We start from the raw sequence: 13,450 nt of genomic DNA, 5'->3' as shown, positions 1-13,450 counted from the left end.
GCGAATCTCTGAAGTGGATACCACCAATTAGTACCAGGTAGCCATCGACCACCTGCTTATGGTCTGGTCTGAAAGCCAGAAATAAAATGCGCTGTCATAAAGAAAATCGCAAAAGTCCAATATCGCCACGACTGGACAGACATTCTTGATTCTTCGCAAGCAAGCACGTGGGCAAGAAGAGGCCACGAACCTTCCTCGAGCTTCCAAAGTTCAAAGTCCAAGCCGAAAATTATTGCAAATCGTACGCGCGTCCAACGAGACCAAAGAATTCAGAGCTTCACCTACACGAGTACACATACAACTTTTACTCATCCTACATACCACCACTGTACAGTTCAATACAATGCCAAAAAAAAACTGCCTGTATCGACACCATCCGTAAGATGCATGCATTCTCAACAAATCTGTAGCGCGAGAGGTCGATCGACATCAACGGGTCGAACTGTATCAGCGGCCTTCGTCGATGACGGAGCTCAGGAACGGCGAGGAGGTTTGGGACGTCGACGAGTGGGGCCTTGGCGCCGAGCTCGATTGCCCACTGACGTCGGTGCTCATGTAGGTGGTGTTGCCGCCCTTGATCTGCCATTCCGTGATGTAGCTCGGCTTGGTCACCACGTCGGGCGCCTCGACGTCGCCCGTCAGCATCGCCACCACCCTCGACATGGGGGGGCGCTGGTGGGGCGAGCCCTGGGTGCAGAGCAGCGCCACCTTGATGGCCCGGAGCACCTCATCGCTGTCGAACTCCTCCAGCCTCGGGTCCACCACGTCCAGCGGGTGGTTGTCCTCGTACAGCTCCCACACCTGAAAACATTCAGGTGATGTTTTATTCAACGAAATCAGTTTTTCCTGTTTTCGTAACTTGTTGCAGGAGACCACTAGCGCACAGAGGGCATCAGTGAGCTTACCCATTCGAAAATATAAACCTTGTTCTCGTCCTTTGTACTGTAGTTTGGTCTTCCAGCTAAAGTCTCCAATACCACGACCCCGAATGCAAACACGTCGATCTTCTCTGTCATATGGCCTCTCATGGCATACTCAGGTGCAAGATAACCACTTCAAGAAGCAGACAGCAAACGCCATCAGCATACATATGAAAATACTACGTAGACATAGGGTCGGAAAGGTGGAAATGCACTTACAATGTACCAGCAACTTTCGTGCTCACATGTGTCTTCTGGTCATCATAAAGTTTAGCCAGCCCGAAATCCGAGATCTTAGGATTGAGATTAGCATCAAGTAAGATATTGCTGGCCTTGATGTCCCTGTGCACAACACGGATGCTAGATTCTTCATGAAGGTAGGACAGACCTCTTGCAACGCCTAAGCATATCTCAAAACGCGTTGGCCAGTCTAGGCTTGACTTCCCTTTGCCTGCAAATGTAGGTTTAAGTTTTTAGTTCTTTATACTAAGCGCGAATCTGCAGATATGTAGCTCCATCAATCAAAAGAAGTTGTACCAAACAGAGCATGGTCCAGGCTTCCATTCTCCAGGTACTCATAAACCAGCAGTGGCTTATTGCCCTCAAGGCAGCAACCATACAACTTCACGAGATTACGGTGTTGCACTCGAGATATAGTTTCTATTTCAGTTGCAAATTCCCTTTTTCCCTGATGAGATTTTTCAGACAGCTGCTTCACTGCCACAAACCTACCATCAGTTAACTTTCCCTGCAAAAAGGCGACATTTTTCACCAATAAAAGTTTCAGGTGTCGCATTGCCAAACATAAATTGCTCCAGATACGCTGAAATAAACACCCTCTCTTCATTTTCGAAAGTTATTGACAAGTACTCCCTCTGTAAACTAATATAAGAGTGTTTAGATCACTACTTTAGTATTCTAAACACTCTTATATTAGTTTACGGAGGGAGTATGTGAAGAAATAGAGATACAAAAAATAATCTGTAGAGGCAGATCTGTCTTCTAATGTTTACGTGTACTACTAGCTTATCTAAAGTTATTTCCAGAACGATAACTTTACAGAAAATCCAAGACTGAAATGTATGGGATGAACCAACCTTATAAACCGACCCATATCCTCCTTGACCAAGAAGGTTATCAGGACTGAAATTATCAGTAGCTGACCTCAGCTCACCATAACTGAGGACATTAGGTCTTCCCACAATACTGTACAGCTCTGCAAGACATCACAAAAGATACAATAAGCTTACTTCGACTACTCCTTTGCTCAGTTAGAATGCAATGTGGTCCTAGTATATCTCATACCTTCTTGCTCCAATGATAGTTTTCTCTTTTTCTGCCTCCAAACAAAGATCGCGGCAAATGCTACCAATCCTAAAACTGCTAGACCAACTATAACTCCGACAATCACGCCTGTTTTACTACCATTCTTCTTTGCCGCAGCATTACGCACTGTAGGGGTGAAATCTGATAAAAAGTTCACTTGTTAGAAACATGTGATGTCAACAAGTCAGTATATTTCAAGTGAAGTTAAATGAAAGGTCCGACTATGTGCAAACTGGTTGGTGTATTACATCTTAAATGTCAGGTGATACATGTATTAGGTATTTCACTTCTCTAAAAATTTCTTACTGAAATTTAACTCCAGACCTATCATCCCTGAGTAGTTTGTTTAGTATATTTGATTTACTAGTTCTCTTGTGAATGTCTAACAAATGTAATAGGTAATACAGTAGTGGCAATAGACTAATTGATATTTCTACGAAGCCTCTCATTTATTTCGATGAACAATATCCAAATGTTTTAGTTTGAGCAAAGCCTGACTAGATGCGTTTCCACATTCCATGGTACTGAAAGTATAATAATTAGAACTTCTATAGCAGTTACGAGTACATCAAGGACTAAATGAAATATGTACAGATCAACCCTCATTTTCATATTGACGCTCTAGTATTTCCCTTTGCTATTATTTCAAGCTGCACAGGGTTACATTCAGCATAACTTAGTATGTATTTCTGCCAAGTTAATCTGGAGAATATATGGTAGTCAGTATTAAAACCATTATTTCAAGTCAAGGAAAGTACTTGGTGTTGCACTCAAAGCTGAGATCGCAGGCCCGTAGTAGCCTTGAGTAGGAATGCAGCAAGTGCCCTTGCCAGCCCAGAAGAGATGAATCTCAAGAAAGTTCTTCGTGACAGGAACAATGTACTGCTTCCTAACAGCAGTGTAAGATTTCCCGCCTGCCGTCTTCCTTATGTCAAAGTTCTGTTCTTTACGCACACCCTATACCAACAAAATCAAGAATAAAATAATATTGGGCAGGTTATAAGCTAATAGTATTGGTTATCACTTATAAGGGGGACAGGAACCTACCTGAACATATATATCGAAAACCCTTCTCCCTGTGCTCTTCCAAGACTGACCGTCTGGGAAGTCAAACTCTGCAAATTGTAGTGTAACTGTATAATTTCCATTTTCAAGTCCAATACCAAAGTATCTTAAGGATGACGGTGACATCCTTGCATTCCGGAACAGTTCTGTATCGAGTGTATTCAGAAACTGGCGTGAACTGTAGATTATATAACTGCCATTTTGTGCATCCATGAACCTTCCAACATTGCTAACACCCCATGTTTGTGCTCCTGTAACATAAAATGACGCAGGTCCAAGACTTGCATCATCAGATTCGTAGAAAGAATTATCTGAGCCTGATACGGGTCGCCTACTACCAGAGTCCACAGCAAATGAAGAAGCTGCAGGAAGATTAAATTATTTAATACCGGTACTAGTTTAGTAAAGCTGCAGTAGCAGGCTTATAGTTCTTCAAGTAGGCATGTGCTTAAATTTTCAAAAGGCAGTAGTCTCACAGTGTGGCAAACCAAGAAAACATGGTGTATTACGCTGAAGGCACCCCCACCCCGTAGGTAAGACACTGCAAATGTAACAGAGTGACACTTTGAACCCAAAATAAAAGCCAAAAGAATCTACTAATTATACTTAAGATGTTGAGGACATATTGAATATGGCCGAACCTGTTGCTGGAACTATCAGCCACGAAATTATTTGTCACCAGATTCCTAAGTAGAAGGAAATTAGACAAAAAATCAGAATGCATTGTTCGTACTTCATAGCATATTAGGGCTTCTTTGCAATAGTTTAAATAAGAAAAGTTAATTTATGCATAAATTTTGAGCTAGTCTGTAGGACTAATGTCTCCTTCCACACACAGTAGGAGCCATAGGCATCTTAAACAATTTTATAAATACTTGTAAGATAAATGCACCAAAACAGTCTATCAGATTTATCAAATATGATTCTAGCATATTTCATCTGTACACTATAAACCTAGCAAGTAAGCTCAGGTTCCTAACCTAGACCAAACGTGCCCTTAATTGGGCTATATTTAGTTGAGAAAAAAAGGAAAGTTTCAGAATTTGGAACTTACAATTGTGAATCTTTAGCCCAAGAAGGAACAGTTCCTGAGAGCTGGTTGTAAGAAAAATCTCTGTACAAAGTAAAAATATGAAAGAACCATTAGAGATTAAATAAACACCTTCCTTCATTTATTGTGTAAATAAAATTAACCACGTTACGTACAAATTTTTAAGCGAAGATCCTATTGAGCTTGGGAGATTTCCTGAAAGGCTATTATTCCCAAGAAATCTAGTCACAACAAAATTTACAAACATTAGCTACAAGAATGATGAAAGCCTTCATTTCATAGAAATATGCTTGCAAGTCAAGATAGTCCATACAAGAAGTTTAGTAACTTCAGATTCAACAAGGTTTGTGGTACTTGGCCTGTGATATTGTTGAAACTCAAATCCCTGTAACAAAAAAAAAGCGAAAAGGAAGGATGTCATCAGCCAATATATAATGGCCTTGCACGAAAGGAATTTGGCTCTAGTTTATTGTGGAAATAAAATGCTTACAGTAAGTTTAAACTCGTCAACTTTGAAAAGTCAATCGATGAAAGCTTATCAGATATCCTACAGTTCCTCAAAACTCTGCAAAAAAAAACATGTTGCATGTTTTAGACGTGACGAACCTGACGAGTTACATCAAATTGGGACTCTAATCTGAGACATTAAGTGAATAACAAGTTATGCATACAAGGTGCTCAAAGATGTCATGTTATTGACGAATGCCAGTGAAGAAGAACTCCCATTTAATATATCACCGATTCGTCTGCACCATAGAAGTAGATTATTAACTGTCCCTGCTGCAACCTTGACATTTAAGAATGACATTTAGCTCTTATCACCGGCAGTAGGCACTTACAAGCTTGTCAATTGGGCAAGATTGGAAAGAGTAGCTGGAATCGGACCTTCGAAAGAATTGCCTTGAAACCTCCTACAATGTCATAGTTCTAGTTAGTCACTTCAAGCACCCTTTGTTGACGGATGTAGCAACCTAGTAGTGAAAGAAAGGACATCTCTATTCTTTGGAAAACAAAAGAATGTGAACATATTTATCTAGAAGTACAACTTACTCCCTCTGTTCCGAATTACTCGTCGCAGAAATGAATGTATCTAGATGTATTTTAGTTCTAGATACATCCATTTCTGCGACGAGTAATTTGGAACGGAGGGAGTACTTCTGAAGAAACGACAGAGTATTCAAAGTGATTCAATGCTTACTCATCACCTTATCGGAAACTAGCACTCATCTAAGCTTTAACTTTTGAAATGACTCTCCCACTTCCACACCAATTTATGTTTTTCAAAGCTAAAGCTTGGCTTGTAGCCTTGTAGGTAATGGAAGCAAACCGCACAAATATTCTCTGAAAACTTTCCCGAAGAAACAAATATTCTTTGGAATTGTGTAAATAACGTATTCATAGTACTTGCTGTGTTTATATTTTTAGAGAAATGCTATAACTGAGATCACTGGCAATCTCACAGCTCTGTTAAACTCCAGCTCCCAATATAATCTGGTATCTGGCCAGTAAAATCATTATCTGATGCCCACCTAAACAAAGAGCAGAAAAGTACAATAAGATATGATAGTGTGAAACGCCTATAATGTCAACAACGCATCAAATATAGGCATACAATATTTTCATTTTCGTAAGCCTGGAAAGTGACGCTGGTAGTGGGCCGCTAAGGCCAGCACTGTCGATGTACCTGTAAGTGATAAATACAAAAACAGCACAAATTAGACATTGAGATGACACTAGTCCAAGCAAAAAAAAAAATCGCTTGGCAGAAGGAAAATGGAGTGCCAGAATTCAGTAAATACGTACATTTGTTCAAGTTTGACCAGGTTTCCCAACTCCAAAGGTAGTGAGCCATTGAATTTGTTTGAGCCAATGCCCCTAAAAGTACACCAAGAATTTCAGATTAGACATGCGAACTTGACAACTACTATAATCTATATTATAAGAAGCATGAAATTTATCATCATAGTTACCCTTCAGCCCGAGTTTAACGCATTGATAAATAGATAAATTACTGAAGGTATATTTCTTACAGTGATACAAGATTCGTAAGGTTCCCGAGCTCCTTTGGTAGAGGTCCAGATAACGCATTGATGCCCATACTCCTAATATGTTCAATAGAGGAAGTGTTAGATTTAATGACAAAAAATAAATCTATTTATTTGCTGCAATCATTTTTTGAGTTCCGAATCTCACAAGTACTGCATCTGAGCCAGCTTCCCAATGAACGATGGTATAGGCCCTGTTAAGTAATTTTGTGCTAAATTCCTGAAACAGCATCAAACAGATACAAGAAATAATTGAATTTAGTGTGAAATTGGCATATTATACAGAATGTCTTTTTCACGTTAGTACAGCAGAGCACAAGAAATCACTGCCACTATAAGTATATAATCAATATTGTGGGCGGTTCCCTCAATGCTATCCGGGATGCTAAAAATATACTCCAGAAGATAATGGTAACCATTAGCTGAAATTATGTAGCAATCATCTACGAGCACTTTTAAAACAAATATGAGGGCAATGGAAGAAAAAAAAATCTAGAATGTGTAAACTTGGGCAAAAGTTGGGTGGCAGAGTTAACTGGCAAACAGCCAACTCTGCCGGCGCCTCGAACATAGTGCTTTGTCCTCGAGACCAATTCACGTTTGAAAGTTGAGAGGACATACAAATTGGTGAGGCTGGTGAGGTTCCACAGCTCTTCTGGTATCGGGCCGACCGCGTCCAAGGCGTATATTTTCCTGCATTGACAATGACAAGCATCCCATGAGCTACTGGCGGCGTAGGCATTTCATCGAGCAGCTGGGGTGGGGGGGAGCGCGGCGGGCGCTTACAGCCTGGTGATGCGGCAGAGGGAGGCGTTGCCGGTGGAGCAGAGGCACTTGATGGCCGGGTTGAAGTTGGGGTCGTTGTCGATGTCGGTGTCGTCGGTGGCGGCGCCGGTGCAGAGGTTGCCGCTGATGTTCCATGAGGACGACGCCTTCTGGCCGAGCTTGGCGAACACCGCGTTCAGCGCCGCCGCTGCGAGAGCAAAACCATGTCATCATCAGTCATCAATCAAATCAAAAAGAGAAAAAGGGCAATCCACGTCGCCGCTCAGCCGTCCGATGGGATCCAACGGCCTAGAACGAGCAGCGGCGGCTGGCCGTAACCAGCTACTAGACGAAACCGGACATGGTTTCTGACTTTTCTGCGTCGGACGAGCCAAAGTCAAACGCCGAGATTTCTGTCAGACACAGCCATCGAGGTGCGGCGATTGACTTTTTTGACCGCGACACCCGAACGAACGAACAAACTAGTCTCTCGTGACGGCGAGATCTTGCGCCCATTCATGCTCGCGAAGGTGGCGGGAAATTGGCGAATCACGCAGCGTTCCGCGGCCGGATTTGCTCAGCGGCGGCAGTTGATCATCAAAATTCAAAACAGAGGCGATGATCGATGGTTCCGACGACAGCAAAAGGACAAGGACGAAGAAAATCAGAAGATGAAGCAAGAAAGTGGCTGGATGATTCGAGCAAGATGCGATCGGAGGTCATGATCGAAGAGCGGCGTGAGCCTTGGGGTCGAGGAGAGGACGGAAGAAGGCGTGCTTACCGTCGCCCGCATGGGTCCTCGGGGTCCGCTGAGCATGGGCGGCCGCCGCGAGGAGCAGCAGCGCGAGCGCCGCGCCATGGAGGAGCTTCATCTCCCTCCCTCGCTCGCTCTAGGTCTCTAGCTTAGCTCAGCCTAGCTCGACGACGACGACGGGCCTCTTTGTTTGTGACTTGTGAAGGATGGGAGCCCGGACAAAGAAGATAGATAAAACCTCACCCGGAAAGGGACGTGTGTGCGTGCGTGCGTTGGTGCCCCTGGACCTGGACGTATGTATGTACGTACAGACGACGGTGATGGGTACATGTTGCCTGCCATTGCCAGGCACAGCCAATCAGTACAAGGTTGGTACTAACAGCAAGCAGCAACTTGATCATCTCGCTCGTTCCCAATTGCCAAGTGGGACGCTATTTCTTATCAAGCTTTGGTTGAAGGCCCACTTGGTCAATTAGAGAATTGGTATGCAGACATGCAGTGCCTCGATTCGATGAACACGTGTGGCTCCGGTTAGCAAAAGGGGTACTATAATCTGAGACGTCGGGTTGGAGTTGGATGGCTGCTCCGCGCCCCTACCCCAGCCGCAGCCGCCACCCTCGCATGCGATGCGATGCGACGCGCGATCGATATGGCGATCCACATGCGACGTATTAATAAAGAAATATAAGAGTGTTTAGATCATTATTTTAGTAATCTAAACGTTCTTATATTTCTTTACGGAGGGAGTACGCGAGGAAGCTGCCGAGCTGGACGGAGGCGGAGCGGGCAGCTTTGACACTTCGCCGCGCGCGGGAAAAGGTCTTATCTTTCTTCTTTATACTATTTTTCCTTTGGACTTAGTATTATCCATGTTTGATTTCCCGCCTGTGTGTTGTGTCGTGCGTGTCTGTACTGTCTTGGAAGGGTTTTTTCCTTTCCAAGACGGAGAAAAGATGGAGCTTGGTTGACTGCTTTTGGCGTGGCGTGCTTAATCGATGATTTGGACAGGTGCATGCACGTACGTATGGAGGATGTAAGCACAGGGCGATCAGCTGCTCATCTTTCTTCGGGAACGATGGGATCGTACACGTTTGATTATCTATTTATCGTTTGATGAAAGATCCAGCAACCTGCTGGCCTTTTGATTGGTCAAAAAGCAGGAAAACAACGAGGTGGGTTTAGACATGAAGCACCAAAACCTTCAAATATTCAGGAACGGGTGGAGTGGGATCCAGAGAAAAAAGAAAAGAAAGAGAAAAGGCTAGACCGGCTATTTTGGTCCGGCCACTAGAAAGTGCTAATTCTCTCCACCCGGTCTCCATAGCTCGATGTTTCTTGCCACTGCATCCACCGTATCCTTTGATGCAGAAACCTTTTCTCTTGAAGGTGTTGTTGTTGCGTTCTTGCCAGATCTCCAAGCAAGTTAGTGGCTCCCTTCCTTTTGCCTGCTTTCCGTTCTCTCGATGCTGTCTTTCACGATCATTGAGGTAAATTGTTGTCTCCATTCCTCGTGCGGGGTTAGAGAGATGCAATGCAACCTTTTCATTGTGAAATTTTGCTCCACACCTCCTTTGTTAAAGAGTGGCTCCAAAATAAGTGCTGGGAGGTCTGCAGGTTTCGAAGGCAGAGCTGGCAAAAGTAGTTGTTCTCCCATCCTCTCCGCTAAAGCCAGTCGTTGCACCACATCCGATTTTGTAATAGTAACGAGGCGAACATCTTGATCTTCTTGGGAGCCCATGTCTTCCATATGATCTGGTCAAAATCAGTGTGCTTAAAAAGCCCTAAAATTGCAGGTTATACGCCGATCTCGTCAAGTACTATACCGATCTCTCAAAATTTAACCGATGGTGTCCTGAACTTCCTCATTTCTGACAATGTCTTCCTCTTGGATCTTCCGACGCATGACGATGAAATCGTGCACCAGGTTTTGCATGCTGACATTGGCGAGATCCTAGATCTAGGTGTCCTCCGCGAACGCCTCTGTTTTACCGCCATGTTCTTCCTTCCCCAGTGCTTGTATACACTATTAGGGAAAAGCCTAGCAGCAGCGCGGGTTTTAGGACTATCAGTAGCGCGGGCAGGAGCGCTACTGGTACGGCGTTACAGCTAAAGGTTAGCAGTAGCGTTGGTTAACCCACGCTACTGCTACACCGACTTAGTAGTTGCGCTTTCTCGATTCGGCGCTACTGGTAATTACTAGTAGCGCTACTCCTAGCCCGCGCTACTACTATTATTTTATATTTTTTTTTTATTTCATGTTGTATTCATACACCTCTATACAAGTTTTCATACAGCAGCAATTTAAAGATTGTTTTTACATCATAATGAGTTTTTACATCATTATTTCTGTGATTCTTTCACGCAATGATATAATAAACAGGGCCGGCCCTGGGGGGCAGGGGGCGGCCGCCCCGGGCCCCCAAAATCCAGGGACCCCTCCCCAGACGCGCAGGTAGCCCATGGGCCCTTGCCCAGAGAGGTAGGCGAGGGGCGCAGCAACGCTTCAATCACGCAGAGGCAACCTTCGTTCCTGAAAAAGAGGCGAAAATTTCTTTGATCGGGCAAAAGCTGCCTTCCTCCGATCCCTAATTGCCGAGTTTGCTGATTCCTGTCCCCCAAACGAGTAGTACTAACTTTTTCTTTCCAAACTCTTCAGATGGCTTACTCAAAGCGAGGCGATATTTATTCGAGTCCTGGATCGCTGGACGCTGGACGTGCACATCCTCGAGCGCCCGCCGCCGGAGTCAGACGCCAATCCAATGGCTTCGCCGTCAAGCGCCAATCTCTGATGATCGATGCCGATCCGATCTATTTCAGGTGCTCCGCATTGCAGTTACATATTCCCCACACTCGTATATTGCTAATGAAGTAATTTACTTTAGCATACAGATTGCGTACTTTGCATTGTTCATTCATCACTTTTTTTTAAAGAGAGCGGCCTCTTCGTTTTCGTTTAACTAAAATCACAATGTTCTTACAGTACCTTCACCACATCTATATTGCTTTTGGAACTATACATGTTCATTAGGGCATATACAACATGGGCGCTAGTAGCGAGCGCCAATGTCGATTTCCTTTCGGTTATGCCTCGTTTCTGTTTGATCCAAGGGTTTCCCTTTGCGTTGATGCCTCGTTTCTGTTTGATCCAAGGGTTTCCCTTTGCGTTGATCCAAGGGTTTCCCTTTGCGTTGATGCATGAAGTTGTTGGACGGAGCAGACGCTAGCATAGTTGCTCATCCATTTTTTCACTCGTATTGCCTGTAAATTGATTTTACCGCTCGAGCAACATACTGTAACGAGAGGATCATGTTCAGGCAATGCGGTAGATCGCGTTGTGCGACGGGGCATACGAGCGAATGTGAGCGCTTTATAAATCTTGTATTTATTATTATTGCTATAATGTTTATATTAAGGGCCCAAATTTTATTTCGCCCCGGGCCCCCAAAATCTCAGGACCGGCTCATTAATAAATATCATCATCATCATCATCGTCATCATATCATTAATAACTTATCATCATAATACATCATTGTCATATAACACCTCCTCATGATCATCGTTTTCATCGATGAGACATCACATGTAACGCCCTCGATGCGGCTATATCTTCTACGTGTCGAAGCACAACTTAAAGGCATAACCACACTGAAAGCAATGTCGCAAGTAAGGTAATCTTCACAACAACCCATGTAAATATATAAAAGGGAAAAGAATACATAGTTGGCTTACACTCGCCACGTCACACAAATATATGAATAACATTACAATCATCTAATACAATCATGGTCCGACTACGGTATCAAAATAAAGATCAACCCACACATGCGACAAAGTCCCGATCGCCCCAACTGGGCACCACTACTGATCATCTGGTGCGCCATTTTCCGGTTCAAGAGGTAATACTTCATCAAGGTCTACTTTCCTCCCACTTACTTCTTTCGAGAGAAACTCTTTCTCTAGAAAGGACCCATTCTTGGCAACAAAGATCTTGCCTTCGGATCTGAGGTAGAAGGTATACCCAATAGTTTCTTTAGGGTATCCTATGAAGACGCATTTTTCCGATTTGGGTTCGAGCTTTTCAGGTTGAAGTTTCTTGACATAAGCATCGCATCCCCAAACTTTTAGAAACGACAACTTAGGTTTCTTCCCAAACCATAATTCATACGATGTCGTCTCAACGGATTTCGACGGAGCCCTATTTAAAGTGAATGCGGCAGTCTCTAAAGCATAGCCCCAAAAAGATAGCGGTAAATCGGCAAGAGACATCATAGATCGCACCATATCTAATAGAGTGCGATTACGACGTTCGGACACACCATTACGCTGAGGTGTTCCAGGCGGCGTGAGTTGTGAAACTATTCCACATTTTCTTAAGTGTGTGTCAAACTCGTGACTCAAGTATTCTCCTCCACGATCTGATCGCAGGAACTTGATTTTCCTGTCACGTTGATTCTCAACCTCACTCTGAAATTCCTTGAACTTTTCAAAGGTCTCAGACTTGTGTTTCATTAAGTAGACATAACCATATCTACTCAAGTCATCAGTGAGGGTGAGAACATAACGATAGCCACCGCGAGCCTCAACGCTCATTGGACCGCACACATCAGTATGTATGATTTCCAATAAGTTGGTTGCTCGCTCCATTGTTCCTGAGAACGGAGTCTTGGTCATTTTACCCATGAGGCATGGTTCGCACGTGTCAAATGATTCGTAATCAAGAGACTCTAAAAGTCCATCTGCATGGAGCTTCTTCATGCGTTTGACACCTATGTGACCAAGGCGGCAGTGCCACAAGTATGTGGGACTATCATTATCAATCTTACATCTTTTGGTATTCACACTATGAATATGTGTAGCATTATGCTCAAGATTCATTAAGAATAAACCATTCACCATTGGAGCATGACCATAAAACATATCTCTCATATAAATAGAACAACCATTATTCTCGGATTTAAATGAGTAGCCATCTCGTATTAAACGAGATCCTGATACAATGTTCATGCTCAAACTTGGCACTAAATAACAATTATTGAGGTTCAAAACTAATCCCGTAGGTAAATGTAGAGGTAGCGTGCCGACGGCGATCACATCGACCTTGGAACCATTCCCGACGCGCATCGTCACCTCGTCCTTCGCCAGTCTCCGCTTATTCCGCAGCTCCTGCTTTGAGTTACAAATGTGAGCAACTGCACCGGTATCAAATACCCAGGAGCTACTACGAGTACTGGTAAGGTACACATCAATTACATGTATATCACATATACCTTTCGTTTTGCCGGCCTTCTTGTCCGCTAAGTATTTGGGGCAGTTCCGCTTCCAGTGACCACTTTCCTTGCAACAAAAGCACTCAGTCTCGGGCTTGGGTCCATTCTTTGGCTTCTTCCCGGCAGCTTGCTTGCCGGGCGCGGCAACTCCCTTGCCGTCCTTCTTGAAGGCTTTCTTACCCTTGCCCTTCTTGAACTTAGTGGTTTTATTCACCATCAACACTTGATGTTCCTTTTTGACTTCTACCTCTGCTGAT

The 13,450-nt window shown here is 43.8% G+C and overlaps 1 protein-coding gene across 1 annotated transcript; it reads right to left on the bottom strand.

The window, feature by feature from the left end:
* Positions 1–209: 209 nt before the first annotated feature.
* LOC125529960 (putative LRR receptor-like serine/threonine-protein kinase At1g56140) lies at positions 210–8,166 on the bottom strand. The gene is made up of 24 exons (XM_048694380.2): positions 7,954–8,166; positions 7,194–7,380; positions 7,029–7,100; positions 6,556–6,627; positions 6,393–6,464; positions 6,166–6,237; positions 5,975–6,046; positions 5,823–5,891; positions 5,202–5,273; positions 5,034–5,108; positions 4,853–4,927; positions 4,676–4,747; positions 4,518–4,583; positions 4,366–4,425; positions 3,953–3,997; positions 3,788–3,852; positions 3,294–3,673; positions 3,005–3,203; positions 2,226–2,387; positions 2,018–2,136; positions 1,458–1,668; positions 1,140–1,371; positions 906–1,053; positions 210–801 (listed from the first exon to the last, which is right to left on the bottom strand). Exons 1-24 carry the CDS (start codon positions 8,042–8,044, stop codon positions 448–450), a joined length of 3,042 nt encoding a protein of 1,013 aa, XP_048550337.1. The 5' UTR covers positions 8,045–8,166; the 3' UTR covers positions 210–447.
* Positions 8,167–13,450: the final 5,284 nt, after the last annotated feature.

This window comes from Triticum urartu, chromosome 2A (assembly GCF_056163025.1).
Source record: "Triticum urartu cultivar PI428250 chromosome 2A, HENAU_Tu73, whole genome shotgun sequence".
Taxonomy (NCBI): domain Eukaryota; kingdom Viridiplantae; phylum Streptophyta; class Magnoliopsida; order Poales; family Poaceae; genus Triticum; species Triticum urartu.
This window is presented reverse-complemented; position numbering and strand designations above follow the sequence as displayed.

Bases quoted from the DNA above. Each gene is read 5' to 3' on its own strand.
- LOC125529960 (XM_048694380.2), bottom strand. From the start codon at position 8,044: ATGAAGCTCCTCCATGGCGCGGCGCTCGCGCTGCTGCTCCTCGCGGCG. The intron at 7,101-7,193 runs GTAAGCGCCCGC...TTGTCAATGCAG, and splicing joins CTCTGCCGCATCACCAGGCT to GAAAATATACGCCTTGGACG. The intron at 3,853-3,952 runs GTTCGGCCATAT...TTACATTTGCAG, and splicing joins GCTGATAGTTCCAGCAACAG to TGTCTTACCTACGGGGTGGG.